General features: G+C 34.8%; 1 protein-coding gene across 4 annotated transcripts in view; it reads left to right on the forward strand.

The window, feature by feature from the left end:
- Positions 1-25,673, forward strand: part of LOC136032079 (WD repeat-containing protein 7-like) — a gene marked incomplete in the record, with an annotated part of 230,139 nt that overhangs the window by 20,145 nt on the left and 184,321 nt on the right. For all 4 annotated transcript variants that reach the window (XM_065712203.1, XM_065712206.1, XM_065712207.1 and 1 more), the window contains 1 exon segment: positions 4,206-4,374. In XM_065712203.1, coding sequence (XP_065568275.1) covers positions 4,206-4,374 — 169 coding nt within the window.

Here is a 25,673-nt window from a genome sequence, read left to right on the forward strand (position 1 = left end):
ATAACTTGTGTTTATTCTTCTCTTCAAGTTTCATCCTGATATCTCCACTCTAAGCGTTTTCCAAGATTTCCGGTTTCCAAGATTTCCGGTTTCCCCCTCCAACTCCCCCAATGTCACTGGATCTGGTCGGGATTTAAAATGAGAGCTTTAAATCACATGATCTTTCTCAATATTAAATTTCCTTAAGATCCAATCACTTGTTCGTAAGTTACAAATGCCTAATTTTTCTATTTTTTTCGAATTACTCCCCCGTCTAACTCCATCAAAGAGTGCAGATCCGGTCCGGTTATGTCAGTCGCTTATCTTGGACTTGTGCTTGTTCTTCCCACCAAGTTTCATACTGATCTCTCTGCTTTAGGCGTTTTCCAAGATTTCCAATCCCTCCCCCCCAGTGACACTGGATCCGGTCGGGATTTAAAATAAGAGATCTGAGTTACGAGGTCCTTCTAAATATGAAATTTCATTAAGATCCGATCATTTATTTGTAAGTCAAAAATACCTCACTTTTTCTGTTTTTTTTTTGAATTTACCTCCCCCCAACTCCCGCAAAGAGAGCGGATGCGTTCCGGTTAGGTCAATCACGTACCTAGGACTTGTGATCATTTTTCCCACCAAGTTTCATTCCGATCCCTCCACTCTAAGCGTTTTCCAAGATTTTTGGTCCCCCCCCCCAACTCCCCCCAAAGTCACCGGATCCGGTCAGAATTTAAAATAAGAGCTCTGAGATATGATATCCTTTGAAACATCAAATTTCAATAAGATCCGATCACTCCTTTATAAGTTAAAAATATTCCATTTTTTCTAATTTTTCAGAATTAAGCCTCCCTCCCCCCGCCAATTCACCCAAAGAGAGCGGATCCTTTCCGGTTATGTCAATTACGTCTCTAGGACTTGCGCCTATTTTTCTCATCAAGTTTCATCCTGATCCCTCCACTCTAAGCCTTTTCCAAGATTTTAGGTTTCCCCACACCAACTCCCCCCAATGTCACCTGATCCGGTCGAGATTTAAAATAAGAGCTCTGAGACACGATATCCTTCCAAATATCAAATTTCATTAAGATCCGATCACACATTCGTAAGTTAAAAATACCTCCTTTTTTCTAATTTTTTCAGTTTAACTGTTCCCCCACTCCCCCCAGATGGTGAAATCGGGGAAACGACAATTTCTAATTTAATCTAGTCTGGTTCCTGATACGTCTGTCAAATTTCATCGTCCTAGCTTACCTGGAAGTGCCCAAAGTAGCAAAACCGGGACAGACAGATAGACAGACCGACCGACAGAATTTGCGATTGCCATATGTCACCTAGTGCCATAAAAACGGATGCTGCCAAGATTAGTGTCATATCACATGCTATTTCTGGTGCCTTGAAAACTTATATTAAAAAAAATTGTTTGCCTTGAAACGACCTTAATTGTCTTTCCTTTATGGTCTTAAATAGTTGTTGTAGATAATTCGGTTTTTATGGCACTCGGTGTCTACCAAGTGACATATAGCGATTGCAAATTCTGTCGGTCGGTCTGTCGGTCTCTCGGTCCCGGTTTCGCTAGTTTAGGCACTTCCAGGTAAGCTAGGACGATGAAATTTGGCCGTCGTATCAGGAACAAGACCATATTGAATTAGAAATTGTCGTTACCTCGATTCGACCATCTGGGGGAGAGTGGGGGTGCGGTGAAATCGGAGAAAATTAGAAAAATGAGGTATTTCTAACTTGCACAGGAGTGATCGGATCTTAATGAAATTTCATATTTAGAAGAAGCTCGTAACTCAGGTCTCTTAATTTCAATCCCGACTGGATCCAGCTTCATAAGGGGGGGGGGGGGTAGGGCGACCAGAGATCCCAGAAAACACTTAATCGGATCTTAATTAAATTTGATATTTAGAAGGATATCGTGTCTCGGAGCTTTTGTTTTAAATCCCGATTGGATCCGGTGACATTGGGGGAGTTGGGGGGGGGGACCTAAAATCTTAGAAAACGCTTAGAGTGGAGGGCTCGGGATGAAAATTGATGGGAAAAATAAGCAGAAGTTCTAGATACGTGATTGACATAACTGGAACGGATCCGCTCTATTTGGGGGAGTTGGGGGGAGGGGTTAATTCTGAAAAAAATAGAAAAAAAGAGGTATTTTAACTTACGAAGGAGTGATCGGATCTTAATGAAATTTCATATTTAGAAGGACCTTGTAACTCAGATCTGTTGTTTTAAATACCGAACTGATCCAGCGTCATTGGGCGGGGGGGACCGGAAATCCCGGAAAACACTTAAAGCGGAGAGATCAGGATGAAACTAGGTGGGAAGAATAAAAACAAGTCCAAGATGCGTGACTGACATGATTGGACCGGATCCGCTCTCTTTGGTGGAGTTAGGGGGGAGGGAATAAATTGGAAAAATTAGAAAAATGAGGTATTTGTAACTTACGAACGGGTGATCAAATCTTAATGAAATCTTAATGAAATGTCACCAACCAGATCTGTGAAATTGGGGGGAGTTAGAGGAGAAAACCGGAATTCTTGGAAAACGTAAAAATTGAGGGAAAACGTAGGAATAGGTGATTGGATCTTAATGAAACTTAATATATAGAATGATATTATGTCTAAGATGCTCTACTTTTATTTTAAATCGGATCCGGGGACATAGGGAATGGAGGGGGGAAACAGAAATCTTGGAAAACGCTTAGAGTGGAGAGATCGGGATGAAACTTGATGAGAAGAATAAGCACAAGTTCTAGATACGTGATTGACATAATTAGACCGGATCCGTTCTCTTTCGGGGATATTGGGGATGTTGATTTGGAAAATTTAGAAAAATTGAGGTATGTTAACTTAAGAACGGGTGACCGGTTCTTAATTAAATTTGATATTTAGAAGGAACTCATGCCTCAGAGCTCTTATTTCAAATCTCGACCAGATCTGTTGACATGGGGGGTAGTTGGAGGGGGAACCGGAAATCTTGGAAAACGCTTAGAGTGGAGAAATCGGGATGAAACTTTATGGGTAGAATAAGTAAATGTCGCAGGGAGCTGCACAAATCGACTTGATAAAGTCGTTTTTGCCGAATTGACCGTCTGGGAGTCTGAAGTGAGAGGAAAAATGAGAAAAGATGAGGTCTTTATAACTTACGAGTGGGTGATCGGATCTTAATGAATTTTGATATTTAGAAGGACTTCGTGACTCAGAGCTCTTATTTTAAATCCCGGCCGGCATTAAGCCTCTGATTTTCCTTTTAAAGCAATCTATTGATTCTTAGAATTTTGCTAGAGCTCATACCATATGAGCTCTTGGCTCTTCTGGCCTCATCACAAGTCCCAAATGAGCTCTTGGTTCTTGTTGTGCTAATAAAAAGAATTTTTTTTATTGTGAACCCTTTGCAAGTTTCAAATTCATTTGACTCGATGTATTAAATAAGGTATTGCATTCATAAAGGCAAAGTAAAAAGGGAACTCACCCGGCTCTCTCATGGTAAAATTATTACAAACTTAATGCCAAAACGAATAAACTGTCTTAAGGTGGGATTTATACGAAGTTATTCTGCAGTTTTCTCCCTCTCCCTATCAGAGGCATGAGAGGTAACGGGAGATAAGACCGTACGCATATGAGGAGCCAACTTTTTTTTCTGTGTCATAATTACTTTGCCATTTCTAACAATTTGTTTGTACAAAATTATAAAGAGTTTACTCTCTAAGCTATGTCAGCTGTGTTTATAAATGCAGATTTATTTATGTTATTTTCATGTATATCCTTCTAGCTACTCTTGTCGTTTTTCCTAATTCATGCAACTGTATTTACAACTTGGAGGACATGTCTGGCCTAACCAGTATGTGAATAGAGTTGCTATGCTTTAATAGATGAAAAAGTGGTATTAAAGCTACTTTAATTCGATTGACTTTAGATTCTTAACATTTTATAGTTATACTGAATTGTAGTATAAGTGTACTATGGCCTATACCCGGCTTGAATACTCCTCCCCCCCCCCTTCGTCAGCGTAAAAAGTTGTGTATAAATGTGAAAATATTCATACAGATATACGCTTTTGAATATGCTATGGCTAAAAAAAAAAACAAAAAAAAAACAAAGAAACTCATATGATTTCTTATGTAGTTGACCTCTCCCACCCAAAAAAAACGTAATAGATTATTCTTTTAATCAAATCGTGGCTACTTTGTCAGGTTATTTGTCATTATATTTTATTTGACGTTTCTTTTTAAGGCACATCATGTTAGTTCTGGAGATTACATTCGGCTTTTCTGTATTGGAAAATATTCGGACATACTTATAATGGATCCAATGACCCTCGAAATATCAGCCACTTTAACTTCCCGGTACCATACTGATTGGTACTCAGCAATTCACGTTTTGAAGCCAGCTCGCAGACCAGGTATTCTATCTTAGAGAGACTGAGCTACTCAATTTTACTTTTGTCTCTACAATGTTAAAAAGACTGAGATTCATACTTTTGCTCGTTTCTTCTATTTATTTTATTCCTGTATTTAGAGTAAAAAGGGTGTGGGGAGGAGGCAAGGTAGATTTAGTAACCCCATGGCACCAGTGTGAAGGATCCTTCCTTTCAAAATTTTTGGCTAAAAATGATTTTCTTTATCATGTTTGACTCCCTCTCCTTCAGGAGAACCCTCTTATACCCCTTAGGATCAGTTTAATTTGTTCTTTAGAACAGGCTACTACATTCACGCCTTGAAGTGCTTTTTACCTCGAAAGTTTGACTGCATATTGTACGAGCTAAATCAAAACATAATATCTAGGAAAAGTTCGTTTGCGTCAAATATTCGATACAGCTTCTCCTCCTTTATTTGGCCCCCAACCTACTCTTAAGGGGTGATGGAATAGGAGGTAGTAACCTTGATTTTTTAAATGACATTTCTACCAATTGCTGCATACTTTGAATCTAAAAGAAAAAAGTACTGTATCTTTGAAACCAAATTACTATAAATAACCTATATTTTCCTAGAAACCAAAACTGAAGTTTTTTTCTTCCATGGTGACCCAAAAGGGAACCTGAAAAAGATAAATATCAAATAATAGTCATATGCTAAAGAAATACTAAAATAATTTATAACTTACTTACGTGAAACTGGATTTTTTTTTCTTCCATGTTGACTCAAAAGGGAACCTAAAAAGTATAAATTACAAATATTATTCATATGCTAAAGAAAAACTTTTTTTTCAAATAATCTATTACTTACTTACGTGAACTTACTTGACTTACTTAACTTACTAACTTACTTACGTCAAATTCAAGTTTTTTTCTGCCATGTTGATTAAAAAAAGAACTTGAAAAAGATAAATATCAGATATTAGTCATATGCTTAAGAATAATTTTTCCTGAATTAATTAAAACTTTTTTGTGTGAAAATGAAGTTTTTTTCCATGTTATCTCAAAAGGGGGAACATCTATGCTAAAGAAGAAAATTTTTTCAAATAATTGTAATTTACTTTAACTAATTTTTTTTAAACTGAAGTTTTTGTTTTCCATCTTGATATTAGTCATATGCTAAAGAAGAACTTTTTTTCAAATAAGCTGTAGCTTACTTACGTGACACTGAAGTTTTTTTCTCCAATTTTGACTCAGAAGAGAACCTGAAAAAGATAAATATCAAATACTAGTCGCATGCTAAGGCAAAGCTTTTATTCAAACAATTTATGAATTAGTTATGTGAAACTTAAGTTTTTTCCTTCCATGTTAACTCAAAAGGGAACCTGAAATGTATAAATATCATATATTAGCTACATGCTAAAGAATTGTTTTTCAAATAATTTATAACTTACATGAAACTGAAGTTTTTTCTTCCATTTTGAATCAAAAGGGAACCTGAAAAAAAGAAATATTAAATATTAGTCATAGGCTAAAAAAATTTTTTTTTCAGATAATTTACAAATTACTTACGTGAAGTTGAAGTTTTTTCTTCCGTGTTTACTCAAAAAGGAACCTGAAAAAGATGAAATATTATTTTTATGCTAAAACAAAGCTTATTCTTCAAATAACTTATAACTTATTTACGTGAAACTGAATTTTTTTTCTTCCACGTTGACTCAGAAGGAAACCTGAAAAGATATATATTACATATTAGTCATATCCTAAACTGAAGTTTTTTTTATTAGTCATACGATTCAGAACAATTTTCTCCAAATACTTTATTATTGCTTACGTGAAACTGAATTATTTTTTCTCAATATAGAATCAAAAGGGAACCTAAACAATTATTAAATATTTGTTGTATGCTAAAGCAGTTTTTTTTTCAAATTATTTTTAAGTAACTTAAGTGAAACTGGATTTTTTCTTCCATGTTGACTCAAAAGGGAACCTTAAAAAGACAAATTTCAAATACTAGTCATATGCTTTAGAAGATTTTTTTTTAATACTTTATGACATACTTACCTGAAACTGAATTATTTTCCACCATGTTGACTGAAAAGTGAACTTGAAAAAGACAAATATTAAATAAAAGTCGTGTGTTAAAGAATTTTTTTTTTCAAATAATTTGTAACTTACTTACGTGAAACTGAAGATTTTTCCTTCATGTGGACTAAAAAGGAAACTTTACTAAGACAAATTTCAAATATTAGTCATATGCTTTGGGACATTTTTTCCAAATACTTTATAACCTACTTACGTGAAAACTGAATTATTTTTCCATCATGTTGACTCAAAAGTTTGGTTTTCAATAATTTTTCACTAACTTACCTGAAACTGAAGTTTATCTCTTCCATGTTCACTCAAAAGGGAACCTGAAAAACGTAAATATTATATATTAGTTCATATGCTAAAGAAAAACTTTTTTCCAAATAATTTATAACTTACTTACGTGAAACTGAAGCTTTTTCTTCCATTTTGACTCAAAAGGGAATCTGAATAAGATACATATTATATATAAGTCATATGCTAAAGAAAAACTTTTTTCCAACTAATTTATAATGCTTAAGAACAAATAATTAAGATATGCTGAAGAACAATTTTTTTTCAAATAATTTATACCTTACTTATGTGAAACTGAAGTTTTTATCTTTCATGTTGACTCAAAAGAGAGCTCGAGAAAGATAAATACAAGATATTAGTCGTACGCTAAAGTAATTTTTTTTCAAATAATTTATAACGTACGTGAGACTTAAGTTTGTTTTTTTCTTCCATTTTGACTCAAAAGAGAACTTGAAAAGACAAACATGAAATATTAGTCATATGTTAAAGCAAAGTTTATTCTTCAGATAATTTATAATTTACTTACGTGAAACTCAAGATTTTCTCTTCCATGTTGACTAAAAAGGAAACCTTAAAAAGTCAACTTTCTTTAGTCACATGCTTTAGAACAGTTCTTTCCTAATACTTTATAACTTACTTACAAGAAAGTTTTTTTTCAAATAATTTTTAACTTATCTACGTGAAACTGAAGTTTTTTCTCTTCCAACTTGACTCAAAAGGGGACCTGAAAAAAAGAAATATCAAGTATCAATCATAAGCTATAGCAAAACTTTTCAAATATTCCATGTTGACTCAAAAAAGACAAATATCCTAAATTACTCACATGGTAAAGAAAAACTTTTTTCAAATAATTTACAATTTACTTAGGTGAAACTGAAGTTTCTTTCTTCCACCTTGACTCAAAAGGGAACCTGAAAAGGGCAAATATTAAATGCTAGTAGTATGATAAGGCAAAGTTTTTTTTTCAAATAATTTATAACTTTAGTTACGTAAAACCGGAGCTTTTTTCTTCCATGTTGACTCAAAAGGGGATCGAAAAATAAACAAAAACTTTTTTCCAATAATTTACAACTTACTTACGTAAAACTGAACTTTTTTCTTAAATGTTGACTCAAAGGAGAACCTGAAAAAGACAAATGCCTAACCACAATTAATTTCAAATACTTTATAACTTGCGTATGTGAAACTGAAGATTTTTCCTGCCATGTTGACTAAAAAGGAAACCTTAAAAATACAAATTTCAAATATTAGTCATATGCTTTAGATCCATTCTTTCCTGTCCTGTGGTGGCGCAGTGGATTTGACCTTAGCTTGGTAATACGGGACCCAGATATCGAATGACGCTGCAGGAATGCACTGCAGGGCCGACGCAAGGACCTTAGTAGTCAAGAAGCGTCATTAATTCTTAAATAATAATAAATCCATTCTTTCCAAATGCTTTTTAACGTACTTTCGTGAAACTGAATTATTTTTCCTCCATATTGACTCAAAAGGGAACCTGAAAAAGGCAAAAATTAAATATTTGTCGTGCGCTAAAGCAAAGTTTTTTCAAATTTTTTTTAACTTACTTAAGCGAAACTAAAGTTTTTTCTCTTCCGTTTTGACTCAAAAAGGGGCCCGAAAAACATAATTATAAACTATTAGTCATATGCTTAAGAAAAACTTTTCAAAATTGTTTTTCATCCATGTTAACTCAAAAGGTAACCTAAAAAAGACAAATATCATTTATTAGTCATATGATAAAGAATAACTTTTTCAAGCAATTAATTACATACCTACGTGAAATAGAAGTTTTTTCTTCCATCTTGACTCAAAAGGGAGCCTGAAAAACATAAAATTAAATACTTTTCGTATACCAAGGCGAAGCTTTTTTTGATTAATTTATAACTTAGTTATGTGAAACTGAAGTTTGTTCTTCCATTTTGACCCAAAAAGAAACTTAAAATTGACAAATATAAATATTAGCTACATAGTTAACTAAAATTAATTTCAAATATTTAGTAACCTACGTATGTGAAACTGAAGTTTTTTTTCTATGCTGACTCAAAGAGGGAACCTGAAGAAGACAAATATAATATATTAGTCATATGGTAAAGCAAAGTTTACTCTTCAAATATTTCGTAACTTACTTATTGAGGATTTTCCCTTCCATGTTGACTAAAAAGGAACCCTTAAAAAGACAAATTTCAAATATTAGTAGTATGCCTTAGAACAATTTTTACCAAATACTTTATTACTTACTCACGTGAAACCGAAATATTTGTCATCCATGCTGACCCAAAAGGGAACCTGAAAACGACAAATATTAAATATTAGTCTTATTCAAAGCGAAGTATTTAAATAATTCTAACTTTGTCACGTGACTTTGATGTTCTTTCTCTTCCTTGTTTACTCAAAAGGGAACCAGAAAAACGTAAATATAAAATATTATTCATATGCTAAAGAAAACTTTCTTTTTCAAATAATTTATAGCGTCCTTATGTGAAACTGAACTTTTTTCTTCCATGGTGACTCGAAAAGGAACCTGAATAATATAAATATTATATAATAGTTAGATACTAAATAGAAATTTTTTTCAACTAATTTATAATGTATAAGAACAAATAATTAAGATATGCTTAAGAACAGTTTTTTTGAATCTATCTATATATATCTATATATATAAAAATAAGTTGTCTGTGGATGTGTCTGTCAGGTGACGTCATGTTTGTGTGTTGACTGACGTCATGAAGTTAGTTGTCGTCATTTTTGTTATGACGGTGACGTCATTAAAGATATTTAAGACATGCGTTCACGTAGAAATCTATTAATGTTTAACTTTAAAATGACTGATCAACTTACAATGGCAACAGCCGAGGAAGATGCTCAAAGAGTCTATGCCAAAAAACTTGCTGCTGATAGAGAAAGTCAGAAAAGAAAGCGTGCCGAGGAATCAAAAGAACAGTAAGGAAACAGGCTTGAGGCTGATAGAGAAAGAAAGAACAGAAAGCGTGCCGAGGAACTACCAGAGCAACGCGAAAGCAGACTTGCTGCTAAAAGAGAAAGTGAAAAAAGAAGGCGTGCCGAGGAATCACAAGAACAGCAAGAAATCAGGCTTGCTGCTGATAGAGAAAGTAAGAAAAGAAAGCGTGCCGAGGAATAAGAGCAACCTGAAAAGTATCGCCTGGCATTCAGGTACAGCCCAGTCGATGATTATAGCTTGAGTAGATGTGTTCAATTCGGGACTATGTCTAAAATTTGTCCCTATTGCAAGGCCTTGAAATTCAATGGTGAAACAATGGGAATGTGTTGCGCCTCAGGAAAACTTAAACTTCCTCTATTGGCTGCACCACCAGAGCCATTGAAGACTTTCCTTACTGGAACTACGTCAGAATCTAAGCGTTTTTTGTCACAAATCAGAAAATATAACTCATGTTTCCAAATGACGTCGTTTGGAGCCCAAATCGAAAATCCAGATCAATTTATGTCTACTTTCAAAGTAAAAGGGCAAATTTATCATAGAGCAGGGTCCCTTCTACCATTCTCAGGCGAGAATCATAAATTTTTACAATTGTACTTCATCAGTGATAGAAATTCTGAATTGAATGCACGTTGCGAAATTTCTCCCAACGTTGAAAGGACAATCGTTTCCCAATTGCAACATCTTTTCCACGAAAATAATAATTTAGTGCGTCTGTTCAAAACAGCCATCGATTTGATGCCTACTGATACGCATAAAGTTGTTATTTCCGCTGACAAAACGCCTCCTGGCCAACATGTGCGTAGATACAATGCTCCAACTATCGACGAAGTGGCAATCGTTATGGTCGGTGATCAGTTTTTACCTCGAGATATTATTCTTCATAAGCGAAACGCTCAGTTGTTAAGAATTGCTGAAACTCATCGATGCTACGATGCCCTACAATATCCTATAATTTTTTGGGATGGAGCCGACGGCTATCACTTTAATATTAAATTGATGAATCCAGCCACTAACAAAGAAATGAATAAGAAATGCAGTGCAATGCATTATTATTCCTATAGACTAATGATTCGGCAGGATGAAGAAAATTATATTTTAAAATGCCGTGAATTGTTTCACCAATTCGTCGTTGATATGTATGTTAAAATTGAATCAGAACGATTGCTATATATCCGCCTGAATCAGACCAAGCTCCGCTCTGAACAATACATTCATTTGCGAGATGCAGTTATAAATGACGGTAATACCACAAACGTTGGAAGATTAACAATTTTACCTTCGTCATATGCTGGCAGTCCCCGTCATATGCATGAATATGCTCAAGATGCTATTGCGTATGTTCGTCTCTATGGTCGTCCAGATTTATTTATTACATTTACATGTAATCAATCGAACGAAATTGATGATGTGATTTCCGCTGAAATACCTGATGAAAATGTCGATAAGGGGTTACATGATATTATTGTAAAAAAAATCGCTCGAGGCTCTTGATCAATGCTTGAAAGATTTGCGAGGGAAGTCGAAACCCTTTGGCAGCACATTAATATTGCTTGCGGGAGATTTCAGGCAAATATTACCTAGAATACCTAGATCAACTCCTGCAGACGAAATGAATGCTTGCCTGAAAAATTCCAATTTATGGGCACACGTAAAAACATTAAAATTAACTACAAATATGCGTGTCCGATTGCAAAACGATGACTCTAGACAAACATTTTCGGATCAATTGCTGGCAATTGGAAACGGAAAGCTCCCAGTAGACTCAATTTCAGGACGTATACAACTACCTGCTGATTTCTGTAATTTAGTGACGTCCAAAAATGAATTGATTGAAAAAGTATTTCCGAATATTCTAAAAAATTATAAAAATAATAAATGGCTAAGTGAAAGAGCGATTCTCGCACCCAAAAATATAGACGTCCACGAAATCAACAATATTGTTTTGACCAAGATTCGAGACCAGGCAGTCCTTTACAAGTCAGTCGACACAGTTTTGGAACCAAATGAAGCGGTTAATTATCCATCTGAATTTTTAAATTCCGTGGATGTTTCAGGGTTTCCACCACACGTGCTACAACTAAAAATAGGCGTACCAATAATACTTTTAAGAAATATCAACCCACCAAAGCTTTGCAATGGCACGTGACTTGCCGTAAAAAAAACAATGGAAAACCTAATAGAGGCCACAATCTTGACAGGGCCTTTTGAGGGTGAGGCTGTTCTTATTCCTCGCATTCCCATGGTTCCAACGGATCTGCCTTTTCAATTTAAAAGATTGCAATTCCCAATTCGATTAGAATTTGCAATCACCATTAACAAAGCTCAAGGTCAATCATTAGAAAAATGTGGTATAGATCTTAATACTGATTGTTTTTCCCATGGACAATTGTACGTTGCATGTTCGAGGGTCGGTAAACCTGACAATCTATTTATATGCAGCGACAATTGGACAGTAAAGAATGTTGTATATCCAAGTTTTACGCAGTTAATTTGTATTGTATCTATCTATCTATCTATCTATATAAAAACGAGTCGTGTGTATGCATGTTTGTTTGTTTGTAAAAAGAGCGTTTGCATATGACGTCATTATTAGTACATACGGCTTTGTATATGCACAGACAATGGGAAAGCCAAGAATGTTGTATATTCGCAATTTTTACGTAGTTTGAAACACATATATAAATCTATCTATATTCATAGGTGGGACACAGGGACACAACTACAATGGCGCGTAACTAATATGGCGCGTAACGACTTACGTGCGCGGGGGGGCTTGGGGGGGCTTGAAGCGCCCCACCAACTAGGTGTTGGGGTGGCGCGAAGCGCCAGTATATAGCTAGTATATAGCTAGCTAGCTAGTATATACATATATAAATAAGTTGATATCGACTGACGTCATGTTTGTCCAGTGACGTCATTATAAGGTTTGAGCATTATCACGTCATGTATGTATTTTGTATGTTTGTATATGACGTCAAAGGCTTTGTATATGACGTCATTATAAGTCTATAAGAAGGTGCTTCAAAGAGAAATTTTTAGTCTAGATCTTAAAATGACAGAAGAAACAGCCGAGGAAGCTGCTCAAATAGTTAGTTCAAAGAGAAATTTTAGTATAAATCCTGCACCGGCAGAAGAAACAGCCGAAAAAGCTGCTCAAAGAGTTAATGCCAAAAGGCTTGCGGCTAAAGAACGCAAACTGCGCAGTTAGATGAAAATCAACCTGGACAGGGAGAGTCAAACGTATCAAAACTGAAAATGATAGCGATGATGATTAGGTTTGGGATCTCATCAATGACTACCAGATTTTAGTTTAAAAAAAAAACAAAGGTTCGGCGATATGTATTTCATAGTGACGAAAGACAAGCCAAGATAAAACAAACCAAACAACTTGAAAGTGATACTGATGAAAAAAAACAACGTTGAAAGGACTGTCGTTTCCCAGTTGAACCATCTTTTCCACAAAAATAATAATTTAGTGCTTCTGTTCAAAACAGCAATCGAATTGATGCCTATTGATACGCAGCTATCAACGAAGTGGCAATCGTTATGGTCGGTAATCAGTTCTTACCTCGAGATAATATTCTTTATGGGCGAAACAATTAGTGGACAAGAATTGCTTAAACTCATCGATGCTATGAGGCCCTACAATATCCTATCATTTTTGGGATGGAGCCGATGGCTATCACGTTAATATTAAATTGATAAATCCAGCCACTAACAAAGAAATAGATAAGAAATGCAGCGCAATGAAATATTATGCCTATAGATTAATGATTCGTCATCTATTACATTTACATATCTATCTTGGGATTAGATTCAACAGCTTTTACATCCTGGACAATCGCCGGTTCATAGACATGACATTCGGCCCGTGTCTTCCGGCAAAAGTTGCTCTCCTTCATCTCCTACAGAGTTATGGGAGAAATACAAATCGCAAATGGCCGAGAATATACTCCACCGAATACGGCTAGAGTGGTCAGATATGACCTTGGACTTTACAACAGAAATTTATAAGTGCACTTTAGTTATGATTGAAGATTTGTGCATATCTATTTTAAACAAACGTCTCAAGCATTTGGGAATGCCTTCACCTAATCCTACTGCTTCTGGATCGCGAACAAAGGTACAACACAATTGATCTATTGTCGTATGTTACAGACCAGGACACTCAAAGAGAAATTATAGACCGGGACACAAATGACAATCGGGACACAGAGAATATAAATGACGACCGGGAAACTCAAAGAGAAATTACAGACCAAGACACTGGGACACTCAAAGAGAAATTACAGACCGGGACACAAATGACAAGCGGGACACAGGGAATATAAATGACGACCGGGACACAGGGACACAACTACAACGGGGAGGCCGGAAGGGCACATGGGGGATATATAAATGACGACGGGGACACAGGAAAATTCGATTAACAATTACCATCAACAAAGCCCAAGGGCAATCATTGAAAAAATGCGGTATAGACCAGAATACGGATTGTTTTCCCATGGACAATTATTTGTTGCATGTTCATGAGTCAGTTAACCTGATAATCTATTTATATGCACAGACAATGGGACAGCGAAGAATATTATATATTCGCAAGTTTTACGTAGTTAAAAACGTATATATATATATATATATATATATATATATATATATATATATATATATATATATATATATATATCGATCTATCTCTATTCACAGGTGGGACACAGGGACACAACTACAATGGCGCGTAACTAATATGGTGCGTAACAACTTACGCGCGCGGGGGGGGGGGGCTTGGGGGGCTCGAAGCTCCCCCACCAACTAGGTGTTGGTGTGGTGCGAAGCGCCACCCCAACATCTAGTAATTTATAACTTACTTAAACTGAAGTACTGTGAAATACTTCTGAATTCTCTGAAGTACTTCTATGTTGACTCAAGAGGGAACCTGACAAAGGTAAATATCAAATATAAGTCGTATGTTAAACCAAAGTTTTTTTCAAATAATTTGTCACTTTCTTACGTGAAACTGAAGTTCTTCGTTTCTTGTTGACTCAAAAGAGAACCTGAGAAGGACAAATATCAAATATTAGTCATATGCTACACAAGAACCTTTTTTTCAGATTAGTTATAACTTATGTGAAATTGAAGTTTTTCTTCAATGTTGACTCAAAATAGAGCCTTAGTAAGACAGATATTATACACTAGTTACATGGTAACATTTTTTTAAATGTTAGTGACACTAACGTGACTTACTTACGTGAAACTGAAGTTTTTCTATGTTGACTCAAAAGGGAACCTTAAAAAGGTAAATATCAAATATTAGTAATAATAATAATAATAATAATAATTTATTTATACCCCACTGCACAACACAGTGTGAGGAGAGTAGAGTAAAATGTGAGAAAACAGAAATAAACATCAGAAAGGAAAGCAACACAAGAAAAGAAAACAACACACGAGTACAACAAAATCAACAGAACAAATGGATGAGAACAAAGATACAAAGGTACAACACAATAAGTACAACAAAATTAACAAGGAAAAAAAGTCAACAGAACAAACGGATGAGTCCGTGATATGGGGTAAGCCGTCGATATGCTTGTGTCGATAACTTATTAGGAAGCTCCTGTAGTTTTGCAGTTATATCGGGAGCTTTATATTCTTGGATTAGTCTCCGATTTCGATACATTTGGGGTAGATTAAGCAGGTATTTACAGTATTTTTAGTAACATCTACGTAGTTTACATAAGTCACCCTTTTTTCAGCAGAATGAAGGTCACAGAAACAAAAAGTGATCACAACAAACTGAATACAAATAAATTGGAGCCTTTCGATTATACTTAGACCGGTTTGACACAATCTTAGGGCATCCAAATCTTACTTCTTTTACAAGCTTCAGATGTTGCAGACTGGTGGAAGGGCAAAATATTTTTGCAAATTGTTAAACTAAACCACCGAAAATTTTCTACAGAGGGAATGGATGTATTTTTAATTTTTAGAGGAGTATTTGGCAAGATACAGTTAAAACAAATATACTCGCATTTTTCAAGATTCAGATTTTTTCCTATGTCAAGGAAGCCTTTTTTAAACCTTTGAACTGTGCGGGACAGGGACGATTTGGATTTACTGATAAGGAGAATATCATCTGTGTAAGCAATATATAACACTTCAGTAAACCTCATAAAATACACCCGAGAGATCTTTGCAGTTATCCCAGCAATGCACAACTTGAAATTATAAGGTGACAACATTCCGCCTTGAGGTAAACCACAATTGACTGTAATATTTTCTTGCATGAGAGTCCCATTTAGTTTCAAACGCAAGTGTGCATGACTGTACGAATACCTCAGAACAAGGATAATAGAAATATCCAAACCATTTGCAGAAACAGAATACAAAGCTTGACTATGAACAATACTATCGAACGCCTTAGGAATATCTAAGGAACAAAAATGAACTTAATACTCATTTCGTTGAGAGACTCGACGTAGAACATTTGCGAGAACCATCTGGGCATGTGCACAACCTATTTCTTGCTTGAACGCAAGCTGATTTCCTACATAAAATGCGCTCTCATTCATTGATGGAAGAAATCAATTCTATATCCCATGATTTTGATTTGACCTGCTTCACTGGCTTAATGATAAGGCCATACGAAACAGGTAAGACATGCCGCTGTGACAGGTTACAAGGTAGACAAATGTTTAGTAACTTACTACATATCGAGCGCAAAGAATGATTTAACTTCGAGAAAATTTAGGAGGAGTTTGACAGCCATCGAGACGAAGAAGTATTACATTGAGTATTATATCCATCAAACTTGGAACTATTTGAAACATTTTTCCAATTTTTCTTATTCTTAGGGAAATTTTTCCCATTAAGATAGGTTTCTCTGAGATGCTTTTTGTAAGCAATCTTTATTGACTGCTTAATATCAAACACTTTTCCCGAAGCAGGTCTCCCACACGCTACCCAAATTCGAAGCCAAAACTTCGCTTTATTTTTTATAGTTTTAAGCTCTGGGTGAATATTCCAGACTGGTTGCCGAGTATTAACGTGACATGGATCAAAAAGCACTGCCACAGCTTCTGCTTGCTTCAAACAATAAGCTATTTTTAAATAGTAAATATTCAAATCAAGTTTTTTATTCAGGCAAGGCGTACTAAGCTGCAAAAAGTGGTAGGTCACACACAAAGTAGACAAAAGGGAAGCAAGCGTTGTTAGATAAACACTCCCATTTGCCTTTTCCCAATTTGATTTTTCGAACCATTTTTTCCTCTTTGGGGTACTAGCATGAGAAACTGAAGGCAAAGAAAGTGTCAAAGAAATGGGAAGCTGGTCAGTGCCGCAGTGATCTTCGTCAACATGAACCACAGAAGAAACTAGGCATGCACTTAATACACAATGATCGATATTTTATGTCGACCCGGTGTGATGCACATACGTGTAATCTATATATCATTTTTGACAACACGTTACGGGCTAGCAAAAACATTCAGAAACATTTCCGAACGTGGGGAAATGGTATTTAAATTAATATTCATATCCGCCAAAACAACCCACTGTAGACCGTTTGAACTGATGTCCTTAAGTTCAAGTTTGCTTAAATTAAGTTTGCTTTAGTCCTATGCTAAAGCAAAGCTGTTTTTTTTTCAAATAATTGATGTTACTTACGTGAAACAGAAATTTTTACCTTTCATGTTGACTCAAAAGGGAACTTGAAAAAGATGAATATGAAATATCAGTCATAAGCTGAAGTATAATTTTTTTTCAATTAATTTATAACTTACTTACGTGAAAGCGAAATTTTTTCTTCAATGTTGATTCAAAAAAGAACCTTATCAAGATAAAATTATATATTAGTAACGTGCTAAAGAAAACAAATTCAACTTCTTTATAAGGCTTAAGAGCAAATAATTAAGATATGCTTAAGAACAATATTTTCCAAATAATTTATAACTTACTTATGTGAAACTCAAGTTTTTTGTTCCATGTTGACTTAAAAGGAAGGTAAATCTTAAATATTATCCCTATGCTAAAGCAAAGTTTTTTTTTTAAATAATTCGTAAGTTACATATATGAAACTGAAGTTATAAAAGCCCCCCCCCCCCCGTGCTTGTAAGTCGTTACGTGCCATATTAGTTACGCGCCATTGTAGTTGTGTCCCTGTGTCCCACCTGTGAATATAGATAGATATATATATGTTTTTAACTACGTAAAACTTGCGAATATACAACATTCTTCGCTGTCCCATTGTCTGTGCATATAAATAGATTGTCAGGTTTACCGACTCTTGAACATGCAACATACAAAACAACTTCATGACATATAAAACGACTTTATGACGTCATGATGCTCAATCCTTATAATGACGTCAGTCGACAGTCGACAAACATGACGTCAGTCGACACACAAACATGACATTAGTCAACACACACACAAACAAACAACTTATTTTTATGTATATAGATATAATCTTTAATGTTTACTCAAGAGGGAAGCTGTAAAAAGTAAGTATAAAATATCAGTTAAAAGCCGAAGGGTTATTTTTTTTCAAATAATTTATAACTTACTTACGTGAAACACAAGTTTTTTCTTCCATACTGACTCAAGAGAGAACCTGAAAAAACCAAATATCTAATCTTAGTCATATTCTTAGGTATTATTTTCTTTGAAAAGTAATTGATAACTATTTTTAGCATATAATCTTAAGTATTTTTTTTATTTTAATCTGACTATTACCCCTCTCTCTTCGATGAATAAAATAAAAAGATGACTAGCGTATTGCTTCTAAATATATTTACTTTTCTTTGAACATGACGTCATCGTGTTTTGGGTACATTGTGTTTAGAGTACTTGATGTCACATATTTATGTAAAAACTGTTTCTGAAGCTAGTTTTTGATACCTCTCTTTTAATGTGACGTCATCTCTCTTCTTTTCATTTTTTATAAAGTTGCCTACTCGAAACTGAATTTCTCCCTCCATGTTGACTCAACTGAAATTCTTAAAAAAAAATTACCAAATATTAGTCATGTGCTTAAACACATTTTGTTTTTCGAATTGTTCATAACTTTCTTGCTTTAAACTGAAGTTTTTTCTCCCGTGTTGAATCAATAGGGAACCTGGAAAAGACGAATATCAAATATTAATCATAATTAGTCATAATATTTTTTTTCAAATAATTTATAATTTACTTTCGTGAAGCTGAAGTTTTTTTTTCTTCCATGTTGACTCAAAAGGGAACCTAAAAAAGACAAATATCAATTATTAGTCATATTCTTAAGCCTAATTTTTTTTCAAACGATTTATAACTTACTTACGTTAAACTTAAGTTTTTTCTACCTTATTGACTCAAAAGGGAACCTGAAAAAGGTAAATATCAAATATTAGTTGCATATTAAAGCAAAGTTTTTTTTTCAAATAATTGGTAAGTTTCTTACGTGAAACTGAAATTTTTCTTTCATGTTGATTCAAATGATTTATAACTTACTTACGTGAAACTTAAATTGTTTCCTCCATATTGACTCAAAAGGAAACTTGAAAAAGGTAAATATCAAATATTAGTCGTACGCTGAAGCAAAGTTTTTTTTTCAAATAATTGGCAAGTTACTGACGTGAAACTGAATTTTTTTTTTCATGTTGACTCTAAAAGGGAACCTGAAAAAAATGAATATAAAATATAAGTCTTAAGCTTAAGCATAATTTATTTTAGAAATCTATATATATAAAAATAAGTTGTCTGTCTGTGTGTCTGTCTGTCAGGTGACGTCATGTTTCTGTGTCGACTGACGTCATGAAGTTAGTTGTCGTCATTTTTGCTATGACGGTGACGTCATTAAAGATATTTAAGACATATATGTTCACGTAGAAATCTATTAATGTTTAAGTTTAAAATGACTGATGAACTTACAATGGCAAAAGCCGATGAAGACGCTCAAAGAGTCTATGCCAAAAAACTTGCTGCTGATAGAGAAAGTCAGAAAAGAAAGCGTGCCGAAGAATCAAAAGAACAGCAAGGAAACAGGCTTGAGGCTGATAGAGAAAGAAAGAACAGAAAGCGTGCCGAGGAACTACCAGAGCACCGCGAAAGCAGACTTGCTGCTAAAAGAGAAAGTGAAAAAAGAAGGCGTGCCGAGGAATCACAAAAACAGCAAGAAATCAGGCTTGCTGCTGATAGAGAAAGTAAGAAAAGAAAGCATGCCGAGGAATCACAAGAACAGCAAGAAATCAGGCTTGCTGCTGATAGAGAAAGTAAGAAAAGAAAGTGTGCCGAGGAATCAGAGCAACCTGAAAGTTATCGCCTGGCATTCAGGTACAGCCCAGTCGATGATTATAGCTTGAGTAGATGTGTTCAAATCGGGACAATGTCTAAAATTTGTCCCTATTGCAAGGCCTTGAAATTCAATGGTGAAACAATGGGAATGTGTTGCGCCTCAGGAAAAGTTAAACTTCCTCTATTGGCCGCACCACCAGAGCCATTGAAGACTTTCCTTACTGGAACTACGTCAGAATATAAGCGTTTTTTGTCACAAATCAGAAAATACAACTCTATGTTTCCAAATGACGTCGTTTGGAGCCCAAATCGAAAATCCAGATCAATTTATGTCTACTTTCAAAGTAAAAGGGCAAATTTATCATAGAGCAGGGTCCCTTCTACCATTCTCAGGCGAGAATCATAAATTTTTACAATTGTACTTCATCAGTGATAGAAATTCTGAATTGAATGCACGTTGCGAAATTTCTCCCAACGTTGAAAAGACAATCGTTTCCCAATTGCAACATCTTTTCCACGAAAATAATAATTTAGTGCGTCTGTTCAAAACAGCCATCGATTTGATGCCTACTGATACGCATAAAATTGTTATTTCCGCTGACAAAACGCCTCCTGGCCAACATGTGCGTAGATACAATGCTCCAACTATCGACGAAGTGGCAATCGTTATGGTCGGTGATCAGTTTTTACCTCGAGATATTATTCTTCATAAGTGAAACGCTCAGTTGTTAAGAATTGCTGAAACTCATCGATGCTACGATGCCCTACAATATCCTATCATTTTTTGGGATGGAGCCGACGGCTATCACTTTAATATTAAATTGATGAATCCAGCCACTAACAAAGAAATGAATAAGAAATGCAGTGCAATGCATTATTATTCCTATAGACTAATGATTCGGCAGGATGAAGAAAATTATATTTTAAAAAGCCGTGAATTGTTTCACCAATTTGTCGTTGATATGTATGCTAAAATTGAATCAGAACGTTTGCTATATATCCGCCTGAATCAGACCAAGCTCCGCTCTGAACAATACATTCATTTGCGAGATGCAGTTATAAATGACGGTAATACCACAAACGTTGGAAGATTAACAATTTTACCTTCGTCATATGCTGGCAGTCCCCGTCATATGCATGAATATGCTCAAGATGCTATTGCGTATGTTCGTCTCTATGGTCGTCCAGATTTATTTATTACATTTACATGTAATCAATCTTGGGACGAGATACTGCAGCTTTTACTTCAAGGACAATCGGCGGTTCATAGGCATGACATTACGGCCCGTGTCTTCCGGCAAAAGTTGAAATCACTGATAAACTACATAGTAAAACTTGAAGTGTTTGGGTCAGTGCGATGCTGGATGTACTCAGTGGATTGGCAAAAACGAGGTTTGCCACACGCACATATACTAATCTGGCTACATAAAAAAATTACTTCGAACGAAATTGATGATGTGATTTCCGCTGAAATACCTGATAAAAATGTCGATAAGGGGTTACATGATATTATTGTAAAAAATATGATACATGGACCTTGCGGTGCACTGAACGAAAATTTACCATGCATGGCCAAAGGAAGGTGCACAAAGCAATATCCTCCACTTTTAGTATCCAACACAATTACTGGCAATGATGGTTACCCACAATATAGAAGAAGATCTACTGAAGATGGCGGTAAAACAGCAATAATAAAGAAGCGTAACGGTACCACCATCGAAGTAGATAACCAGTGGGTTGTTCCATCATTCCCCATTATTATCAAAAACATTTAATGCACAGATAAACGTTGAATACTGTAACTCCGTAAAGGCAATCAAATACATATGTAAATACGTCAACAAAGGCAGTGACATGGCAGTTTTTGGCTTGCAGCCCGAAATCAAAGATTTCGGCGAAATCGTACAATATCAGGCTGGAAGATACATAAGCAGTAATGAAGCTGTTTGGCGAATTCTTTCATTTCCGATACATGAACATAGTCCAGCTGTTGTTCACTTAGCGGTACATTTACAGAATGGTCAACGTGTTTATTTCTCGGAAACCAACGTGCAACAAAGAGCCCTGAATCCACCGGATACAAAATTAACAGCTTTTTTTTCGCTTTGCAAAAATGATTCTTTTGCAAAAAAACTGCTGTATACTGAAGTGCCTTCGTATTACACGTGGAATACTAAAAATAAAGTATTTGAACGTCGAAAACAGGGTAAGTCAGTCGACGGCCAACCTACCATCTTCAAAGATACCACGATAGGAAGACTCTACACCGTTCACCCCAATCAACATGAGTGCTTCTTTCTACGCCAAGTCGAAACCCTTTGGCAGCACATTAATATTGCTTGCGGGAGATCAACTCCTGCAGACGAAATGAATGCTTGCCTGAAAAATTCTAATTTATGGGCACACGTAAAAATATTAAAATTAACTACAAATATGCGTGTCCGATTGCAAAACGATGACTCTGGTCAAACATTTTCAGATCAATTGCTGGCAATTGGAAACGGAAAGCTCCCAGTAGTCTCAATTTCAGGACGTATACAACTACCTGCTGATTTCTGTAATTTAGTGACGTCCAAAAATGAATTGATTGAAAAAGTATTTCCGAATATTCTAAAAAATTATAAAAATAATAAATGGCTAAGTGAAAGAGCGATTCTCGCACCCAAAAATATAGACGTCCACGAAATCAACAATATTGTTTTGACCAAGATTCGAGACCAGGCAGTCCTTTACAAGTCAGTCGACACAGTTTTGGAACCAAATGAAGCGGTTAATTATCCATCTGAATTTTTAAATTCCATAGATCTTTCAGGGTTTCCACCACACGTGCTACAACTAAAAATAGGCGTACCAATAATACTTTTAAGAAATATCAACCCACCAAAGCTTTGCAATGGCACGCGACTTGCCGTAAAAAAAACAATGGAAAACCTAATAGAGGCCACAATCTTGACAGGGCCTTTTGAGGGTGAGGCTGTTCTTATTCCTCGCATTCCCATGATTCCAACGGATCTGCCTTTTCAATTTAAAAGATTGCAATTCCCAATTCGATTAGCATTTGCAATCACCATTAACAAAGCTCAAGGTCAATCATTAGAGAAATGTGGTATAGATCTTAATACTGATTGTTTTTCCCATGGAAAATTGTACGTTGCATGTTCGAGGGTCGGTAAACCTGACAATCTATTTATATGCAGCGACAATTGGACAGCGAAGAATGTTGTATATTCGCAAGTTTTACGCAGTTAATTTGTATTGTATCTATCTATCTATCTATCTATATAAAAACGAGTTGTGTGTATGCATGTTTGTTTGTTTGTAAAAAGAGCGTTTGCATATGACGTCATTATTAGTACATACGGCTTTGTATATGCACAGACAATGGGAAAGCCAAGAATGTTGTATATTCGCAATTTTTACGTAGTTTAACTCCTGCAGACGAAATGAATGCTTGCCTGAAAAATTCTAATTTATGGGCACACGTAAAAATATTAAAATTAACGACAAATATGCGTGTCCGATTGCAAAACGATGACTCTGGTCAAACATTTTCAGATCAATTGCTGGCAATTGGAAACGGAAAGCTCCCAGTAGTGGGAAAGCCAAGAATGTTGCATATTCGCAATTTTTACGTAGTTTGAAACACATATATAAATCTATCTATATTCACAGGTGGGACACAGGGACACAACTACAATGGCGCGTAACTAATATGGCGCGTAACGACTTACGCGTGCGGGGGGGCTTGGGGGGGCGCGAAGCGCCCCACCAACTAGGTGTTGGGGTGGCGCGAAGCGCCACCCCAACAGCTAGTACTTTAAAACTTACTTACATGAAACTGAAGTTTTTTTTCAATGTTGGTTCAACAAAGAACCTTAATTAGATAAATATCATATGTTAGTCATATGCTAAAGAAAAACTTTTTTTTAACTTACTGACAATGCATAAGAACAAACAATTAAGATATGCTTAAGAACAACGTTTTTCAAATATTTTATAACTTACTTGAGTGAAACTAAAGTTTTTTGTTCCCTGTTGACTGAATAGGGAACCTGAAAAGGGTAAATATCAAATATTAGTCGTATGCTAAAGTATAGTTGTTTTTTTCAACTAATTCGCAAGTTACTTGCGTGAAACTGAAGTTTTATCTTTCATGTTGACTCAAGAGGGAACCTGAACAAATAAATTTAAAATATCAGTCATACGATAAACATTTTTTTTCGAATAATTTATAAGTTATTTACGTGAAATATAAGTTTATTCTTTGATATTGACTCAAAAGAGAGCCCGGAAAAGACAAATATCAAACCTTGGTCATATTCTAAAGTAGTATTTCTTTAAAAAAAATAGTTGATAACTATTTTTATCACATTAATCTTAACCTAAGTATATATAAGTTTTTTTTTTTTTTATTTTGACCTGACCATTACCTCTCTCTTCTATGAAGTTAATTTTTTTTTTTTAATGACAAGTGCATTGCTTCTAAATATATCTACTTTTCTGGGAAAATGTTTTGGGTACATTGTGTTTAGAGTGCATGACGTCACGTATTTATGTTAAAACTGTTTCTGAAGCTAGTTTTTGATACCTTTCTTTGAATGTGATGTGCTCCATCTTTTTTTCTTTTTTTTTTATAAACTTGTCTACTCAAAACTGAATTTCTCCCTCCATGTTAACTTAACCGAAATTCTTCAATATTAAAAAAAAATTATTAAATATTAGTCGTGTGCTTAAACACATGACTAATATTCAAGCTGAAGTTTTTTATTCCATGTTGGCTCAAAAGTGGACCTGATAAGGATCAGTATAAAATATTAGTCACAGCCTGATAGCTAAGTTTTTTTTCTAAATAATTTATAATTTATTTACGTTTAAATTGATCTTCTTCATTCGTTGATGGCTCCAAAGGGAATCCAAAAAAGAGAATCCAAAAGAATCCAAAATATCGGATATTAGTCATTTGCTAAAGCACCTTGAAAAATAAAAAAAAGCAGCAATTTTTTTTTTCAAATAATGTATTCCTTAGTTACGTGGAACTGAAGTTTTTCCTCCTTGTTGACTCAAAAGGGAACCTGTAAAAGACAAGTATCAAATATTAGTCATATGCTACATAAAAAAATCTTTTTTTTTCAAATGATTGATAACTTACTTACGGGAAACGGAAGTTTTTTCTTCTATGTTGGCTCGAAAGGAAATCTGAAAAAGGTAAATATCAAATATTAGTAATAATAATAATAATAATTTATTTATACTCCACTGCACAAAACAGTGTGGGGATAGTAGAGTAAAAAGATAGAAAACAGAAATAAACATAAAAAAGAAAACAACACAACACACAATTTCAAATATTAGACATCCTAAAGCAAATTTTTTTTTTTATAATTTATAACTTAGTTACGTGACACTGAAGTTATTCCTTCTTTTTGACTCAAAAGGGAACCTGAAAAGTATAAATATCAAATATTAGGTAAATGCTAAAGAAAAACTATTTTTGGAGAATTTATAACCTACTTACGCGAAATTGAACTTTTTATCTTCCATGTTGACTCAAAAGGGAACCTGAAGAGATAAATGTAATGTTAAAGAAAATGTTTTTCAAATAATTTATAACTTGCTTACGCGAAACTGAACTTAACCTACTTACGTGAAACTGAAGTTTTCACGTAAAGAAGTATTGCCCTCTAGTCCCTTTTGAGTGTTAAGAAGGGCTTTTGTATTTTCAATTTCCAATCGAATT

This window comes from Artemia franciscana, chromosome 10 (genome assembly GCF_032884065.1).
Source record: "Artemia franciscana chromosome 10, ASM3288406v1, whole genome shotgun sequence".
In the NCBI taxonomy this organism is placed as follows: Eukaryota; Metazoa; Arthropoda; class Branchiopoda; order Anostraca; family Artemiidae; genus Artemia; species Artemia franciscana.